Source organism: Stenella coeruleoalba, assembly GCF_951394435.1.
Source record: "Stenella coeruleoalba genome assembly, chromosome: 8".
NCBI lineage: Eukaryota > Metazoa > Chordata > Mammalia > Artiodactyla > Delphinidae > Stenella > Stenella coeruleoalba.
Genome location: NC_137154.1, coordinates 107,806,880 through 107,825,653, shown reverse-complemented (window position 1 = coordinate 107,825,653; position 18,774 = coordinate 107,806,880). Strand labels below are relative to the sequence as shown.

Here is an 18,774-nt window from a genome sequence, read left to right as displayed (position 1 = left end):
GCCTCCCCTTCCCCGACGCACAAAGAGGCAGAGAATGGGGCAGGGGAAAGAACAGAAGCTCCCGAGAGGACAGAAGCAAATTCTACCTCTAGTTCTCTCAGGAGACAGGCTTCAGGTGTCGGGAAGGTTGGGAAGTGAATCTGTGGTCGGCTGGAAGGCAGAGGGATCGGCGGGTACCTAGTAGTTAAGGGGCCAGCTGTCGTGGGATGCGCCAGAGCCCCAGCTCACGCTCCGGAGAAGGCGAGGGACACAGGAGCTGCCTCTCCCACGCTTAGGCCCCCAACCCTGATAATCCAGGGGCAGTCGCACAGGTGGTCCTGTCCCCACGGGGACTGTCCTTCACACCTGAACCCGGGGTCCAGCCTGGGGGAACCAGCTTCCCTTGCTTGGTTCTTCTGCCCCCAGTCCACCTCGAGCGTCACCCCAAACGCCCTTCCCTCCCATCTCAGCTCCGATCCGTGAGCCCTGCCCAGTCCGAGGCCTACCGCTGCACCAATTTCCGAGGAAGAGACGGGTCCCCGTTTTCCACACTAACTGAAAGATGACACAAGAACCAACCCCTCTGCTTCCCAAATGACAGAGAACTCAGACCACCAACTATTGTACCTGCTGGCCATGGGGGTCTGCTTGGTCTTTCTAGAAGGGAAGAGAGGCCAACAGGAGACAGGAAGGACATGCACACCCTTAACAGGACAGGCGCGGTGCAGTGCAACAGCGGGAGACCCTCTCTAGCATGATGAGAGCGTCCACATACGCAGAACACCAACGGTCCTAAGCTCTGGTCAGCCGGCTGGTGGGGAGGATGGCGGCTCAGGAGGCCCTCCCCTTCCCCCCAGCTCGCAGGGTGAGCACAAAGCTTCTACGTGTGAGAACAAGTGCCGGTTCCCAGGAGTGAGATGGGCAGCAGGGAGCCAAGAGGGTCCACTCCCGGGGAGGCGGAGAGAACGGGCCCTTCCCGGACCTCTCCTCGGGGGAAAGATGTCCTCGTTCAGGGCCCGGGGCTGAGGACCTCTGGCCCTCAGGGTTGCCCGCACCAGGCACAGCCGCCGAGGTCCACCCGGTTGCCATCCACGGGTGACACAGATGTCTTTGTGCCCAGGGACATCAGCCAAAGCCCCTACCACAAGCTCCCGTTCCATCCAGGACATGACTGACCAGAGTCCCTGGGAGGTGCCCGGTCCCAGCGGTGAGAGAAGGGCCAGAAGGAGGGTGGCTTGTGGAGGCTCCAAAGCACCACATTCGAGACTCCCAAGGAGGCAGCTTCCTGGTCTTGAACCCTCACCGCCAGTTAGAGCGGGGCGGGCGCCACACCCTCTGCCACTCGCTAAGGGATGGGGGAGGGGAGTGTGAGACAGGACCACCCGTGGGACGCACCCCCAGCCCCCAGCTCCTGTCCCGGGAGGCTCAGAGCCCAGCCGCGCTGTGCTCCCGCGGCCCAGGCAGCCCCGCAGCCGGCTCTCCCCGGGACGCCCCCTCTCCCTACGTTCCCATCAGCCACAGCGTCCCAGAGACACTCCCTCCCAACCCCAACCCCTTAGGTTCTTCAGGAAAAAGAATTTACATCAAGAACATGATTTGTTTTCAGGTTGCGAGTAGCGGGTCAGCTGAGCATCTTGCTGCCCCGGCTGCTGGTGCCTGTGGACCTGGAGCCGGGGTGGGAGCCCAGCAGCTTCCTGGCCCCAGGCCTACTGTCTGCTGCTGCCGTCGGACAGCTGGCCGGGGTTCCGCGCCTCCCCCAGGGGGGCCGTGCCCTCGAAGCGCTGCGAGGCGATGGCTGCCTGGTGGGACATGCTCTTCCGAACGATGTCACCCTTCCGCCACAGCACCACTTCCTGCAGGATGGGCAGGCAGGGGTGGGGGGGGCAGGCGACACGTGAGAGGGAGGCCTGGGGAGGGTCCCAGAGGCTCTGCCTTCTCCCGGGAATCTTAGGCAAAAGCCTCCGCTCATATCTCACCAATGACAGCAGCCGTCCACACCTCTGGGCCCCAGGTGCCTGCTGACGGTGTGGCCGGGAGGGCAGAGCAGCCGCAGGGGCTGGGCCCGAGAAAGCAGACTCTGGGCGTCAACTGGGAACCCCCGTCCTTGCTGTGGGGCTCGGGGTAAACTAAGTGGCACAGAGACTAACCAGCTCACCCCCCATCCCCATCCCGTCTGCTTGCCCTGGGCGGGGACGATGCCCTCTGATTCTGTCTGGGCGGCCGGGGCTCTGGGGGCGGCCAGCTCACCTGCTGCTTGAAGTAGCGCCGCTCCTCCTCATCAATCAGCACCAGGTTGAGGTAGTAGCGCACAGAGAACTTCTTGTTGATGTCCCGCATGGTGGGTGTGAGTTCGTAGCCCGCCAGGAAGAGGCGGATGGGGATGGACTCTCCTGCAAGGGCCGGGCGGGAGTCAGGGCGAGGGCAGGGGGGCCCCACCTTACACCGCGGTGGAGGGGCTGCCTGAGGGGGGGGTTGGACACCCAGGCTAACGCTTCTGCCTTCGGGGAGGCGCCTGCCGCTGCCTGGTGAGTGTGAACAGCACAAGAATGCTAGGTAAGCATCTTCTGACTCATTTAGTGTGTATAGTTGTTGGGTTTAAGAGCCATTGTCAAACCCCAGCTAACCCACCACGTCACCCAGTAATTCTGATGCCACCTCCCTCCATCCCAATTAGCATAGCCCCCACCCCGTACGCCTCCCCTCTAAGTCGAGTTGGCAGGGTGTGGTGGTCTGGAAAACAGAAAAGCTTCTCTCTGGACCCAGTTCTCTCCACTGACCCGAGGTATGACTCTGAGTAAGTCTGGTGCTTTCCGTGGACTTTCATTTTCTCATGGGGAAAATTATGATATCAGGCTACATAATATTTTAGATCACTTCCAGCTCTAACACTGTGCCTCTCCTAAGATAAGTGGAACAAAATCAGGGCAGAATTCTGCTGAGAAAGTCCAAACCTACAGTGCAGCCTAAAGCCAAACACGAACCCTGTTTCACTTCGCACTGTTCTGTGCTCATCTCGGTGTCCTGTCAGTGCCACTGGGAGGGTGAGCTCAGCCCAGCTGCTCGGATGGGGAAACATGGAACAAGCAGGCAGGATGGCTCAGCCCTGCCCCGAGGACCCCGCTCGTGACGCCCGAGGGCCTGAGAAAGCTATGACACCCCTCCTTCCACGTGGAGCAGACTGGGAAAAAACTGAATGAAACCTCAGCAGCGCCAAGCACTGCTACGTGAAAACACTTCATCATCAGCTGCTGCAGAGCCAACAAAGAATGTACACGACTGCTCCTCCTAACAATCACACAACTTCCCACCCAGCTCTCAGCTCCCCTCATCCCAGAGGTCACGCCGGCACTGTGTGCAGCACTAGAAGTGTCCGTCAGGGTGTGTGGACTTAGCGAATGAATTCAGAGCATGACTCGTTTTACCTGAGCAGGAACTAAGTAACAGAAATGAGGATTCTGCTTTAATCTCTTGCCCATCCCCCCCCGCAGCAAAGAAATTCAGAATGTCAATAGGAAAGTGTAAACAGAGTGTTCAAACTGTATCTGCTAAACTGGTGCTTTTCAAACGTCTTTTGATTTTTTTTAAGACATAACTCTTGAGATTTAAACTGCAGTACAAGCTCAGTCTATAAACGAGGTCCACTCGGACGTCTGCTGGGTGAAGGTGAGCGGGGCCTGAGCTCCACACCCCCAGCCTCCTTCTCCTCCTTCTCGGGACCCACAGTGCACAGTTAGAGATTAAGAAATTACGGGCTACCAGGCCCCCTAACTTTGACAGGATGATCCCTGAAGCCCCTCCAACACTGGGGCTGGGCCGAGGCCATGGGGCCGGAGCTCACCTCTCACGGGCGCGCCATCCATGATCTCGTACTTGGCAATGGTGTCGTTCTCGTGGTACACATTGGGGCCCGTGCCTGTCGTTTCCCGCTTGATGATGTCTATCTCCATGTGCTTGATCTTGATCCTCACCAGCAGGAAGTAGATCTTCCCCACAATGACATCTTTCAAGTGGTACCTGCGGAGAGGAAGGTGAGAGGTGCGGCCCCTGCACGTGACAGGCCTCCTGGTTCCAGGAGAGGGCGCTGCCCCCCAAGCTGCCCCGCAGGGCGAGTCCCAACGACCTTCTACACTTGAACCTGCGTCACTTCCCCTCTGCTGTCCCGCCTGCACCTCAGAGCATGGTTCCGTCACCCTCTGCTCAGTGCTTTAACGAGTGCATGTGTTTTAGAGGCTCTGGTGTGAGAGGCTGACCCGCAAGTGTGGGGACCAGGTCCCGGCTCTTCCTCCCGCTTCCAGGAACTGGGCTTTTCCCCCGGGGCCAGCTGGCAGCAGGGCTGCTCTGTACCAGGTGTGGCCGCAGAAAGCAAACCTTCAACCTGAAGCTCAGGACGGGGGACCTGAGGATTCGAGCTCCCGGATCACAGGGGAGGAGCCCTAGGGAGTGCAAAGAAGACAGATGACGTGGTGGGATCCGAGGAGGGGCAGACGCGGGTGTGGACCCAGGTTCCCAACCTGCAGGCCTGGGGTCTCCCCACCACTTCACGCCACCTTTCTGCCTTCAGCCTGCCTGGGGAGATGGCGGACGCACAAGGACTGAGGAGAGCAGAACTCTGCTGCTTGCGGCGCGTTAGAAGGAATGCTCAGAGCACAGATTCTCTGGGCATTCAAACGTTTAAAGATTGAACGTTCCTTTGTTCTAAATGAAATCTTACACACAAGAAACACAAAGGAGCCGCGTGTGATACCCGGGCCCCGCTCCTCCTTCAAGGCACCTTTCCACTGACCTGACCAAACCCCTCATTTTTCAGATGAGAAACCCCAGGTACAGAAGTCTTAGTACCTGCTAACCTGAGCCTAAGTCCTTAGTGGCAGAACGGGACGCTGTCCTAAGGTCCGGGCTCTTCCTGTCTGTTCAGACGGCCTGGCACTCACAGGGCAGCCTGCTCTGCAAGGGCAGGACCCGGTCCAGCCCGTCCAGCCTGTGACACGCCTGTCTCACGCTCACCTTGGTCTTGACTGCACTGCTGGCTGCGGCTGCTTGAGCGCCTTCGAGGTGGCACCCCCTTCACTAGGAGGCTGGGGCGCTGGTGGGCAGGCACTTTGGGGGCCTCTGTCTCAGGAGGGCCCGTGAGACCCAAGACCATGAGGAGGAAGCGCAGGGGCCTGCTCCAGACTCGCCCTGCCTGTCCTGTAGGGGCCCATCGGGGCCACGCTCAGCACCAGGCCAGGCCAGGCGGGAAACGGCCTTCCCTCCCCCTGTCCTGGGAAGCACGTGTGTTCCCAGCCCTTCACGGGAGAGCCGCTGCTCAGGCCTCCACCCTCCGAGCCTCTGGAGGCCAGCGGGTCTGAGGTGAGGCCTCCCCATGGGGAGAAGCCTCCTTAGAGACTCGCAGGGGGGAGGGTTAGTTCTCTGTGAATAGAAGACACGTTTACTTTTGCATATTTGATTCTCGAACATTTTCAGGAATGTATCATATTAAAAAGAGAGCTGCTTGCAGTACATTTTTGAACTGTCAGCAAGTTTTGTGATTTACAAGCACTTACGTATTTGGATGTTGTAATAGCAGGCACAGTTTAAAACATATATGGCCAGTTAAAATAAAATTACTTAAAGACCTTTATAAAAAGGCATCAGATATTCTTTGTTACAATTCATTTTAATTCAAGGAGGAAGCAGTCAACTTGGCTTTCCTCACTTTGGTTTCTAAAGACTCACTGTATACAGGATACAAATGATAATAGAATGGTATTCTGAGGTTAATCTCATCAGTAGAAGGCAACAGATGTACCTAGAATCCAAAACAAATACTTTAAAGTTAGTTCCGCTTGACTTTGAAAGACCTCATAGGATGTTTAACTGAAGTTTGCCCTCTTAAGTTAGTACAGTTCAGCTGCAGTGAGATGCAGCTCTTTCCTGACCCGTGGCCTCGGCCGGCCTGCACACACATCCACCGCGTTATTTCTGTGGCCGCCCCCGCAGGTCACCACCAACCAGCCGGGCCCGGCACTCACTTGGATTTGTTGTACTCAAACTCGATGTGCAGACAGTCCTCGATCCCAACCTCCATCTTGATGGAGGAGTTCAGCTCCGGGTACGTGCTCAGCGTGTGGACCACGATGTCCATCTCCTTGACAACATCGTTGAGGCGGCGGCTGATGGTAGCGCGAAGGAAATACCTGAGGGACGCAGACGTGCGGTGAAGGGCCACTCCCAGCCTCCGGAGCCCACCCCGCAGAGGACCCCTGGTAGAGGTCACCCCCTGGGGCTCTGACTGCTCTGAGAATTCACCGCTGGGTACCCCCTTCCCAGGAAAATGCACTGAGACACAAAATCCTGCAATTACAATTCCAGGGAGATCAAAGTCCTTTCCCCAACCCTCCTCTAAGCCTGAGCTCCGAGGTAAGAGGTGACGCCTCTCTCTGCACCTCAAGAGCAGCCTCACTGCCACCTGCCAGGCACCGTGTACAGCTTCCATTTCTTCAACTAACTCCCGGCTCTTTGGGCACAGGGATCGCATACTCATGTTTGCATGCTGTTTATTTAACAATATTCGATCAAAGAGCATTTTTCAAGTCCCTCACAGTTAAACAACAGGAATAAGATAATGGAGAAATCAGGTCAGCGATGCATCGCGCACGTTTATTGCCGGGCCTAGGACGGATAAGATGGAGTCTCACAGGGACTCATCGTCCCCTGGGGGAGATGGGCAGATCAACAGAAAAATTAGAACACATGGAAAGTGTCCATTCAAAGGCAGGAATCAAGTGCTGTGGGGAGAGAGGGGTGCCTTCAGGAGGAGCAGGCCTTAGAACTAAAGCAACAGAGGTGGGAGAGCCCCAGGTCTGAACAAGGATGGTCTCCGGCTAAGCCTAGGGTCCTGGGACACGTTAGAAAGAGGGAAAGACACAGCGCTGAAAGGCAGTGAGCCATGCCTGACCGCCAGCCAGCCCTTCATTGTGGCGCCCCCCGCACCCCTCGTCCCCTTAACTCTGTGCGGCCCTCTAACAACGCTGGGACGGTAGGCCTTGGTGGGGACTTTGGTGGCCCTCCTCTGCAGCCTCACCACCCCCCGGCCACCCTCTCCTTCCTGCTCCCTCCACGCAGCCCCAGACGTGGCTCCAGCCTGCCCTACGGCTCAGGCTCTCAAGCCCCCACGCCCTGTGGAGCGGGGCCTGGCAGCAGTGTAGAAGGGAAGGCTCCACAAAGCTTCCAGCTGCTCGAGCGCCTCCCCTGCGCCAGCAGTCTGGAGGCGCAGGGGACTCACCCTGGGGCGCGTCTGCCACATAATTGCTCTGGAGAGGGACATGGGGATCTATACTTTTTTTTTTTTTTTTCTTTTTTTTTTGGGATCTATACTTTTTAAAGCCCCCCCCACAATGATTCTAACACAGGACCCTTGGTAGAGAACTACTGTCTGGCATCCTGATGCTTCAACTTCCCAACTTTCTCAACACATCCAATCTCTCTCCAGCTAAAGCTTCTTCCTGAGTTTATAAAAAGTCCCAAAGCCATCAATCCCCAGGACACTCCCCAGGGCCCACACTCCACCTTTCCTCAGAAACAGCTGTCCGGGGGTCCTGTTCTAACCCTGCAGCTTCGTCCCCAGGCCCTACGCCTCGCCCCAGCTTCCGTCTCTACCACCCAACAGGAGCTGCCCTCCCAAAGGGAGCACAGGGCTCACAGCTGCCAAGTCCAGGGGCTTTTTTTTTTGGCATCAGCTCTGCATTAGAGCGTAAAACACTCCCTTCTCATTCAAGCATCACCCCACTCCTCCTCCGTCCCCAAGAGTCCCAGTAGGTCCCGGGCTCTCCTCTCCCACAGCTCCCCTCCTGGAAAAACCTATCAGTTACCACCTCTGAGCAGGTTATTTCCGACAGTGCATTCCTCTGTCCTGAGTGACAGGCTTGATTTCCAATTGTCTGTTCTGCCAGTGCTTCAAACTCCTCCCTGGAACTGGATGAATCGCCTCACAGGTCATCTCCTCCTCCTGATGGCCCTATGTCTGCATCTCCACTCAATGGTCAATTCTGCTGGCGTCTATTAAATTCCTTGTTTTCTGCCTGTTCCCATGGCGTCCACTAAAGGAAAACTCAGGACCTCACACAAACCTTCCCACAGCCTTGACCCAACACTCCACCCACCCATCAAATATGACATAGTGACTTCAATCTTCTAACAGAACCACCGCCCAGCCTAAAAACAAAGGAAAAGGAGTCCAAAATAATCTTTTCATGTTTCCCCTCTGCCTGTAATAAGACACAAGCCCTTAATCTGGAACTTACATCTTCCATTAACTAATGTTCCCGATTTTACCTCCTTTCTCAGCATGAATCCGGAAGTCTTTGTCTAATTTAGACAGTAACACTTTTCTTTCATTGTGATAAAATACAAAATACAGGGTGCAGAGCATGCACCCCAAAACATGCCACTCTGGCACGAGGGTTCTATTGAGCTGAAAGCAACAGGGAAACAGTGCACACAAGACAGACTCCGGGGCCCTCTCCACCAGGAGAGGCTGCGCAGCCTGGGAGCTGCTGGGGGTGCTGCCCACAGAGCGCTCCTCACCAAAGCAAGCCTCTCCCCGTGCTTCCCATAGCTCGAGCCGCAGGGCCCCTTCTCTGCCTCTTCACTTCTCTGTTAAGATGCTGCATAAGCCCAAGTTCAACTGCCCCTCAGTCACCGGGCAGAGCTCAGGTGGGAGCACAATGAACACGGGAATACACCTGCTTGCTTGCCTCTGGCCAATCTGTCTTCCATCCGTCCGATTTGCAGAGCCCGCGCCAATGAACCTGACATGGTGGAGGGAAAAGTTTTTTCCTCCCCTCCAATATATATAACACAATGTAACCATTTTTACGGGCACAGTTCAGTGGCATTAAGTACACTCAAGGTGCTGGGCAGCGGTCACCACTGTCCATCTCCACGTGTTCACCTTCCCCAACTGAAACTCTGCCCTATCAACCACTAACTCCCCAGCCCCTTTCCCCAGCCCCTGGCAACCACCATTCTACTTTCTACCTCTATGATTTTGACTATCTAACTGCTTACAGAAGTGGAATCAGTATTCGTCTCTTTGTATCTGGCTTATGTCACTGAGAACAATGTTCTCAAGGCTCATCCATGCCGTAGCAGGTGTCGGAATCTCCCCCTTTTCAAGGCTAAATACTATTCCACTGTGTGGATACACATGTTGTTCATCCACGCATCTACTCATAGACACTTGGGTTGTATCCACTTTTTGGCTATTGTGAATAATGCTGCTACAAATGTGAGTATACATAAATCTGTTTGAGTCCTTGCTTTCACTTCTTTGGGATTATACACAGAAGTGGAATTGATGAAGCATACGGTAATTCTATTTTGAAGAAGCACCATACTGTTCTCAACACCTTTCTTTCTGACATAAGAACATTTATGAGAAGTCCACTGCAAAACATCAAATTCAATAGCAATAGGCCCCAAGCCCAGCTTAAGTGATGACTAGATACTCCTCACTGTTGCTGCCCTTCTGAGTGCAGTCACGCAACGCTGCTGAAGTGGGGCAGCACCCGTGCTTAGACCTCTCTGCACAGGCTGGAAAGGAGAGCCTGCAGCCCCTCTTCTGACGGGAGAGGGGAGAGCTTGCAGTAGCCCACACCATGCCACATGCAGGCCTCAGGTGACACCCAAGACCTGGAGCCAGGCATGCAGAGTGACATCACATACCCCGGAGGCCATGGAATCAGTCTCCCCCTGCAGAGTTTCCAAGACTGGAACAAGGAAAACAATCCCATGTACTTAAAAGGTGTGTATTAATGTTTTAAAACTTGTCCTACTGTGTTACGTTTTACTCCCTCATTGTCCCAAAATATGGAGAGGACGGGTCTAGGATTAGAACCCAAATCTATGACCCGCTTCTCAAGTGACAGAGCTCAGGACTCCGCCACCATCTCGTGCAGAGCTGGACGAGGATCAGTGGCCCTGAGGCCCAGCCAGGGGTGTGTGAAAGCCGAGTATCCAACTTTCGGGAACTTTCAGAATCAGCTGTTAATCACAACATTTAAAATTAAATTACAGACACCTGCACTCGAATTCTATTAAGAACAAAGGTAATATCCTAGCTATTCTGGTGTGTCACAGTCCTCTCTGCTCCTGGGCCGGGGGTGGTGGTGGTGACGTCTGGTGCCTGTGCAGCAGTGTGCTGTCGAGGGGCAGGTGCGTACCTCTCAACTCCGCACTCAGGGGCGCTGGGTCAGTGGCTCGAAAGTGGCCACGGTGGGGATACCGACACTCCAGAAACGGACAGACAAGCCAGGAGCACTCCTCCTGGAGGGAGGCCCACTGCACAACCCCCCCCCGCAGCACACCTTCCCTACAGCCACACAGAGCCTCAGAAACGGGACACAGTCAGGGTCCGTCCGCACGGGGCACCCTGGGGGCGCCACTTACCGCAGCTTCACGTTCTGCCCAGTGTAGGACTCATAGGGCTTCTCCACGTGGGTGAACTCAAAGTCGAAGGCTTGTGACTGGGTGACCTCTCCGGGCCGGGCCAGGTCCTTCACCAGGGACACGAACTCGTGGTGGTTCCCGCGGTCGTAGTAGAGTTCTGCAGGGAGAGCATTGACCACTTCTACCAGACCCTGAGCTATGTGGCCCGGCGAGGGGGCTCCCAGCTACAGGAGCCTCCCGCCAACACACAGAGCCTCCAGTCTGGTTTATGGCTCCCTCGCTTCCTGCCCTGCCCCTGCACTGCAGCCCAGAACCCTGGGTGCCCTCTCCCGCCCCTTCCAAACACCCTGCGTAGAGACCCTGTCCCTGGAGCACAGCCAGAACCCGACATACTCCTGCTCCAGGGCACCGGGCAGCACCTGTGAGGGACACAGCAGGGGGACCACGATCAAAACGCCACATTTCCTAAAACACATTCAAAACTACTTCTAACTTTGGAAAGCATACTCATAGTTATTCGGTCACATCACCCTCATAACCACCTTGTGAGATAGCTAGGACAGCCCTATCACCCATTTAACCGACAAGGAAACTGAGACACAGTGGGGTCGGTGACTGGCCTAGGGTCCCAGGTCTCCCGCTGGACCGCGTCTACTTCTAGGACCTGGCAAAATGGGGGTAGCGACATAACGCACTCCAGGTGTTGTGAGCACGGGACGAGGCGATGCAGGTAAAGGACTTGGAGTGGTACTTAAGAGACGGCAAATGCTCCAGAAGTATTAGCTGCCTCTGCCCTTCAGAGAGGAGTCCATGTGGCCGACGGGACAGAGGGGCTGTAACAATGCCCCACGTCTAAGTTCAGGGTCCCCAGACTTCTGTGAACATCAGAATCACCGGGGGCTGTGTTAACACACAGACGGCTGGGCCCCACCCCTAGTGTTTTTGATTCCGGGGGTCTGGGGTGGGGCCTGAGAATGGACATTGTTAACAGACTACCAGAGATGCTTCCTGCTGGTCCAGGGACCACAGTCTGAGGAGCACTGCTCTTCACCCATCCTCCTCTGGAAACACTTCTGCTGTTTATTATGAGTCATGCCACCTATTTGTTCTAGGTTATATATGCCTGTTTGTACTCTGCTATGTGTTAACTTTTGCTCCAGGCGTGGTCGTTAGAGATAAGGCCTATGTCCCCAGCTTCCCGGCACCCCCAGTCCCTGGCTGTGCAGCAGGGACACTTAATACCGACTGTGACCCTGTGTGGCCATGTTACAGTCAAGGGACCACCCGTGGGCACCCTGCAGCAGGACAGGCAGCAGGCAGTGTACTCTCGTCGCTTCTGCTGTTGGCTGCCTGGGGAGAGACAGGGCCACAGGGAGGCATGCCTGGGACAACCGCCCGCCAGGCCTGGCCTGCCTCTCTGGAGCACAATGCTCCAGCTCTCTCAGAGCATCCGGGGCTAGGGAGGACCCCAGACAGCAAAGGTCTGAGCCCCCCAGGATCAAAGCCTTCTTGGGCTCAAGAAACCAGAGCTCTTGCCTCCCAGAGCCAACACAGTGTCCAGGCCTGCCATGGGGACGCTCGGGAGGGGAACGTGATTCCAGGGGTGCTTTCGGCCTTGCTGCCCTGTCCGCTGACCCGGACAGCACCACCCCCAGAGCCTCTTCTCCCCAGGCAGCGAGGCATCGGAAAGCGCAGTGGGCTCCTAAGGTGTGTCCAGCTCGAGAGGAAGCAGCAGTGCGGTCAGTCCCCAGCCAGCGCTGCTGCTTCTGTATGCACACCCAGTGCACCCTGTGAGCATAGTTTGTGCTCATTTCCTACCTAGTTACGCTTGGATCCACCTTACGTTACAAACAATCCACCTTCTCTTCCAAACACCAAGTGGAATCAAGCAGCAGGCAGCGCTCTGGGTAGGGAGTGATGACCCACAAAGCCGCCAAAGGGGGAGGGCAGTTCAAACCTTCCGGGCAGGGGGTGCTGGGGAAAGGCGAACAGCCATCCCTCGTTTTGAAATCCAACAACTGTGCCCCCAACCAAGGTAAGGAAGTGCAGTGACCAGGTAGGAACAGAGCCAGTGGCCAGCCTGTGACAAAGGCCCGTCCACTCACTCTTGCTGGTCCTTTGCTACTGGAGTCTCTGTTGATGGGCACTGACCCCTTAACTGGGGAAAGTGGTGCCTCCGTTCCCAAGCACTGGATTCTGCCATAGTTTCAGGGGACAGAAGCAGGCGGAACAAAGCCCCAGCGTCTGTGAACTTTAAGTGGGAAATCCCGGAGTCAAGAGAAAGATGGGAAGAGAAGGATGGAAAAACACACAAATGTGCTCACACAGCCTCAGAGGCAACATGAGAAACAAACCAGAGAAGGATCCACAGTGTTCACAGAGCACTCAGATCGCTGGCACCAGGGGTCCCAGCAGAGAAGCTGGGCTGGGACCCCCCGGGGGGACAGGGCCTTCCTGCCTGGCGGCATGTCCTCCCAGGGCTTCCCCGCCTCCCCCCAGACATCGTGAAAGAGTGGCCAGTGCATAGTCTGAGTGGGGCTTGACTGGGCTTTTTAATGCATACTTTATAAGCCATTTGCAAGGCTTCTGGAAACATTGTGGGGCAAAGGGGCAGAAATAGCAGCCGTACTTCACTGCGTGCCAGAAAGTCTGGTTTCCTCTTGCATAAATTAAAACAGAAAACCCAAGACTGTTCTAGCAGGAGGTCTGCCCTAAAGAGACTGTCAACTGCCTCTTTCTTCCCAAGTTACCCCGAGTTCTCCCCAGCCTCCAAAGCCCACAGGGACCAGCCATTTCAAGCCAGAAGGAGGAACTGACCGGTTCTTTCTTAAGGTAACTTCCCAGTCTCCGTCCAACAGGAGGAAATGACTTCTGTAGTCAGGATGTTTTCACCGAAACTTGCCACCAATGGCTGAGGAGTGAATTTGCCACTTTGGAAGGAAAGTGAGACAGCTCTGCCCCACGGGGTCGTCCCGTGAAAGGCGCCCTGAGACTCGCTGCTGGGCTAGGCTTCACACTGGTCTTGGAAGAAACCTAAGCCAACCAGGGCAAAAACACCTCTTTCAAACAGACTGCTCTTCCCAGCTGCTGTCTGCTGACTGGCCACCTGGTCAAGATTCACGCTCGCCACGTCCACTTGGACCTCCTGGGCCTGGTAAGCCTGCGGGAGCAGTAACGTCTCTGGGCTGCCCTGCCCAGCCAGCTGCCGCTCTGCTCCAGGCCCTGCAGCAGACTGTGAGTACGTGAGAATCAGTGTGCCTCTCCCTTGGCACTCATGGCTTCATGAATTAAAATACAGAAGGCCTCCAGGGTCTTACCAGCACATGCTCGACTGGGGCTGATGGGTTTAGATTCACCCAGTGGCATTATTTTAAAAAATTAAAAAAAAAAAAAAAATCCAGAAGTTCTCTCTCTGGCTTTGGAGTGCAGGGGTATTCAGGTCCTCCCTCCTCTGCAAGTGTGACTGTCGAATTACCTTTGGTTTATTTAACCCCATCCATCTGCAAGGTGGCCTGACACCCTCCACGAGTGTTCCCCCAATGATTCCACCTAAAAAATGGTCTCTCCATCTTCTAATTACAGAACTTCTCTCAATACTCCTTACGTGCCACACTGTGTTCTTCTAAAAACATGGGCCATCGAGTGACATGGGGGGTGCCCTCACCACACATTTGCTGGTGTTGTTGGAACACAGACCAAACCGCTGGGAAGTGCACAGTAGACACAGGAAGAATCCCAACATGGCTCAAAAACTTCAGGAGAAGGACAGAAAAATGCACACAACAGGTGGATGAATCAGGGGCAACACCTGAGCTGTCGGTGCAGAACTGAATGGGGGCCTGACAACTCTTAACTCCTTATGTTAAGGGAGAAATCACAAGGCCTCTAGAATAACGGTGGAAGAAGGGCTTCAGTCAGCCAGGGGAGGTCAGGGAAAGCTTTCTGATGGGTGTCATGCCTGCTGGGCTTTAAGAATGAGTGAGAGCTTGGGTGGAAGGCCATTCTTTGCAGAAGGATGTTTATATACAAAGGGAAGAGGCCAAGACCCCTCTAAAAGGAACATGATACTTTGAGGAAAGCACACGTGGCAAGAGTGAAGGGTCGCAGAGACTCGGCCGGAGAAAGGCAGAGGCAGCTTGGGAAAGAGCTGAATGACTTCTCCCCTTCAACCGGCAGGGAGTCAACAAGAAGAATTTTAAGGAGGTGACTGACCATGTCAGCACTGACGTTTAGAAAGTCCACTCTTACAAAAGATGAACTGAAAGAAAAGGCAAACAAAGGCAGGAAGGCCAGTCAGGTTGCTACACACAGAAGCATCAAAGTTAGCAGCATCAAGAGCGGAGAGGAAGCACAGACTCGAGATACCCTAGAGTATCTGGGTACTGGGTACTGGAGAGGACCCAAACTGAGATGCCAGTTGGACGCGTAGGAGGGGGAGGGAGGGGCCTCGAGGACTCCCGGATTTCTGAGGCTGAATGGACCCAGGTGACGGGCCAGAGTGAAGAAAACAGGAGAAGCAGCAGGGCTGGGGCTGGAGCAGGAAGAGAAAAAGGTTTCTGGTTTGGATGTGTCTTTGAGGGACCTGAGGGGTATCCAGTGGGGGACTCTAGCAGACGGTTAGAAACCCAAGCATGAAACTCAGGGGAGAGTCCAGTGAGGACAAAGGATTGGGAGTCATCGGAGTCTACGAGGACACTGCAATGAGGGGTGTGGATGAGGTTGCCAGAGTAGCTGACAGTGTGAGAAGGGCCAGCAGACAGAAGGGCCCCCCTTCCTGCCCACCTCCCAAACCAAGACCGAGACAGGAGCTTTTCTGAGCAGGGGCTGGGCCGCTGTGAGGAATGGGGTCTGAAGAGGACCGATGCAACGATCACCAGACAGCTGTCTCTGCCTGGACTCCGGGGAGACCCTTCCACAGGTTTTCCCTCGGGCGAGCGCGCCTGCTGGGAGAACACACCGGGCAGGAAGTGCAGGGAGGCTGGCCTGGTGTGAACAGTCCAGTGGGCTGTCGGCAGAGGAATCAGGACTGACGTTTTAAAGGCCCGGCCCCTGGAAACTTCTGGATGGATCCAGCTTAACAGGGATTATGAGTATTTGCGATGAGTGCCAAACCCTGCACTTCATGTACATTGATGATCTCTAGTAGTCCTCACGAGACCCTTGCAAAGTCCGCACCTTATAAACGGAGCCTTATCTAACCTAAGTAACCCTCTGCTTGACCCTCAATCACGCACCAGGCTGTCCTTCTACAGAAGGACACATACACTTTTTTTTTTTTTTTTTTTGGTGGTACGTGGGCCTCTCACTGCTGCGGCCTTTCCCGTTGCGGAGCACAGGCTCCGGACGCGCAGGCTCAGCAGCCATGGCTCACGGGCCCAGCCGCTCTGCGGCATGTGGAATCTTCCCGGACCGGGGCACGAACCCGCGTCCCCTGCATCGGCAGGCGGACTCTCAACCACAGCGCCACCAGGGAAGCCCCACGGACACATACACTTTCATCAGCAGGAAAAAGAAATTAATCATAAGGATAGGAATGTTAAATACATAAATCACTTCATTTTCAAGCTGTGGAACTCTTCCCAGAAACTCTTCCCAGGAAGCAGGGAAGGAAGAAAAGAAAGAAGGAAAAAAGAAGCAAATCCAAGAGACTATGGTTTGTAAGAAGAAAAGTTCTGAGTGAAACCGACGAGGAAGGTGTCCAGAGCACAGTGACATCGCCGTTCTTACCGCAGTCCAGCTGTAGGACCATCCTGTGCGTCATCCGTACAGCCAGACCTTAGAGCCCGACCGAAGTTCCACCCACTTCATGCAGCATCAAGAAAGCAACGAAGGAGAAAACCACACGACCACAACCATGGGGAACTTACTCACCAGCCTCGCTCCAGTGCCCTGAGGTCAGTTCACAGAGCCTCTCAGGTACAGGAGACAAATACACCACACTCCGCACAAAGCCTGGTCCCTACACATCTCAACAAGGTGATTCTGTTATTATCCTTGTCTTACAGGTGAGAAAGCTGAGGCTCAGAGAGGGGTACAGTTTCCCCAAAGCCAAGGGTGGACTCAGCCCAGAGTGCTCAGGGGCCCAGGGAGAGTTATCAATGGAAGCAACAAAAGGTTCTTAGAAATCTGAGCAGGGCTGCTGTCCTGGGATGCCAGGAGACAGGCAAGAAGGCAGGGCAGGGACGGCACCTTGTCAACTCCCTTTCATTCAGACTGCAAGGAGGCCTTGCCAGTGTCCCCCCTGAACAGCTCATTTTACAACTGCTGGGGCACAGGGGGGCAGGGGACACTCTGGTTACCTTTCATGTATTGGCGAGGTGTCAACCCCTGGAATGATGGTACAGACACTGGCTAGACATGCCTGTCTGCACTCGCATTGCAGAACCAAAGAATCCAGCAATAACCTTAAAGCTACGACGTAAAAATACTAATTCTAAGTAGGCAAGGACTTCTCCACTTCTTACATCTTACGCCTAGTACAGAATGCTGTGGGTTCATCCTGTCTACCCAGTGGCTCTTTGCTAGGAGTGAGTTTACCTTACACGGATATAAGACATTCCTGTGGTTCTAGTATCTGGCGGGTAGAGGCCGAGGAGGCTGTTAAACACTCACCCACAACAAAGAATGATCAGGCCCACAATGTCGACAGCACTGCTGTTGAGAAACCCTATCCAAGCCGGAAGCAAGAGAGCAGAGGGTCTGAAACTCACTCTTCAGCTCCCTTTCAGGCCACTTGTATTCTAGGTTTAAAGTAACAACAAACAGGTTCCTATAGGATCAGCCAGCCTTCAACCTGATTTCCTTTTCTCAAACACCAGAAGCCAATACTCCAGGCTGAGCACTGGGCTGCAGAGGCAGGCCGCACGGCCTTTTCCCAGGGCTCCAGTATTTCCTGCCTCTGTAAAAGGGGAGCAAGATTCTGTGCAGGGCTCTCAGGGAATGACAGTGAGCATTCAACGAGCTTTCACAGGAAATCCCCCCCCCCCAACAGGGCCAGATGTGCAGAGCCTGGTATGGGGTATGAATTCTCTGCCAGAGGTCTTTTCAGGCCACATGGGTATTTACTGTGAATCTACCCCTGAACGAATGACAATGACAATTTATTTCAGAAGCACCTGCGAGTTTTAATAAACACAGAGTCCAAAGAGAACTGGAAACAACCCCGTGCTGACTGGCAGCTCTCAGATATTCGGTACAGCTACTGCCTTTTATTGTCTAGTTGTAACTGCTAACACTCATGTTGGAAGAGTGTTAGAGCCTTGAGAAATTGTGACCACTTAATTTGCGTCTTAGGAGCATCATTTCTTTAAGAAGATGAGTCTGCTGAAGGCTAGGTTCTAATCAAGAAGTCTAAGGGACGCCGGCTGGCTGGACAGAGGGTTGACGCTGGAGCCCGCGGGGCTGCTTTCTCAAACAGCTCCCGGTGAAGGTGGGATGTGAGAGGCAGGCGGGACACAGGTACTAGAAAGGGGTGGACTGGCCGCGGGACTCGGTGGCCACGACCTGCGGGCGGGCCCAGCAGCACCGAAGGCAGGAAAAAGGAGCCCGGACCCCGGGTGGGCAACAAGGCTGCGCGGCCTGAGGCGGCGAAAGGGGATACGGAGTCGAAGTAATGGGGGCGGGGGTTAGGAAGCAAGGGTTAGGGAGCAGGGTCAAAGGTCGGGGGTCGTGTCAGGGACCAGGGGTTAGTGAGTGGGAGTGGGGGGTCAGAGGCGAGGTCAGGGGTCAAGGGTCAGGGGTCGGGTCAGGGTTGGGGTGGAGGACAGGGTCGGGGACCGGGGCGCGGGGGCAAGGAGCGGGACCGGGTGGGGTGGATCCTGCACTCACCAATCTGCCCGATGAACTCGACCTTGATGCCCTGGTGCTCCAGCCGCTTGTTGGGGTTCTTGAGCGCCAGGCTCACCTTCCCGGACACCGTCTCCCCGTCGTAGAATAGGAAGTACTTATCCTTTTTCCCATCCTCCGTCTTGTGCTCGGCCCGCTTCCTGCTGTCCGCATCGTTCAGCAGGATGTCCACATCCACGCTCTGCCCGAAGCCGAAGAAGCTCATGTCCCCGCCGGGCCGGCCGGGCCTGGGAAGGCCGGAGGGCTGGACGCGGCGCCGACGCCCGCGCTCGCCGGGCCGGCGCGGTTCCGGGGGCAGCGCAGAGCAGGCGCAAGGCACCCGCCCGCCGGTGCTTGCGGCGCCGACCAGCCAGCCAGCCGCCCGGCCCGGGAGCAGCGCCCGCCGCTTCCGCCGCTCAGCCGGACGCGCCGGACTCGCCGCGCGCATGCGCACGCCCCCGCCTCTCCTGCTAGGCCGCCGAGCCTCCGGCGGAGTGCGAGCTGCGCATGCGCGCCGGGAGAGGGCCGCTCGGCTTTCCCGCA

At 55.5% G+C, this 18,774-nt stretch overlaps 1 protein-coding gene across 2 annotated transcripts; it reads right to left on the bottom strand.

Moving 5' to 3' along the window:
* Window positions 1–1,230: 1,230 nt before the first annotated feature.
* Window positions 1,231–18,769, bottom strand: VPS26B (VPS26 retromer complex component B). Of its 2 annotated transcripts, XR_013829334.1 has the most exons (7): window positions 18,235–18,769; window positions 10,408–10,564; window positions 5,991–6,155; window positions 3,818–3,993; window positions 2,227–2,369; window positions 1,562–1,832; window positions 1,231–1,324 (listed from the first exon to the last, which is right to left on the bottom strand). XR_013829334.1 is itself a non-coding variant. In XM_079928611.1 (6 exons), exons 1-6 carry the CDS (start codon window positions 18,677–18,679, stop codon window positions 1,686–1,688), a joined length of 1,233 nt encoding a protein of 410 aa, XP_079784737.1. In that variant the 5' UTR covers window positions 18,680–18,769; the 3' UTR covers window positions 1,552–1,685. The 2 variants fall into 2 exon arrangements, 1 of the variants encoding a protein (XP_079784737.1); XM_079928611.1 differs by lacking the exon at window positions 1,231–1,324 and having other exon boundaries at window positions 1,552–1,832.
* Window positions 18,770–18,774: the final 5 nt, after the last annotated feature.

What these genes read in the sequence shown, in the direction of transcription:
- VPS26B (XM_079928611.1), bottom strand. Translation starts at nt 18,679, where the DNA reads ATGCGCGCGGCGAGTCCGGCGCGTCCGGCTGAGCGGCGGAAGCGGCGG. An exon ending in CGAGTTCATCGGGCAGATTG is followed by an intron (nt 10,565 to 18,234) that starts GTGAGTGCAGGA and finishes CTCTCCCTGCAG; the next exon opens with AACTCTACTACGACCGCGGG. An exon ending in TTTGAGTACAACAAATCCAA is followed by an intron (nt 3,994 to 5,990) that starts GTGAGTGCCGGG and finishes TCCTCTCCGCAG; the next exon opens with GTACCACTTGAAAGATGTCA.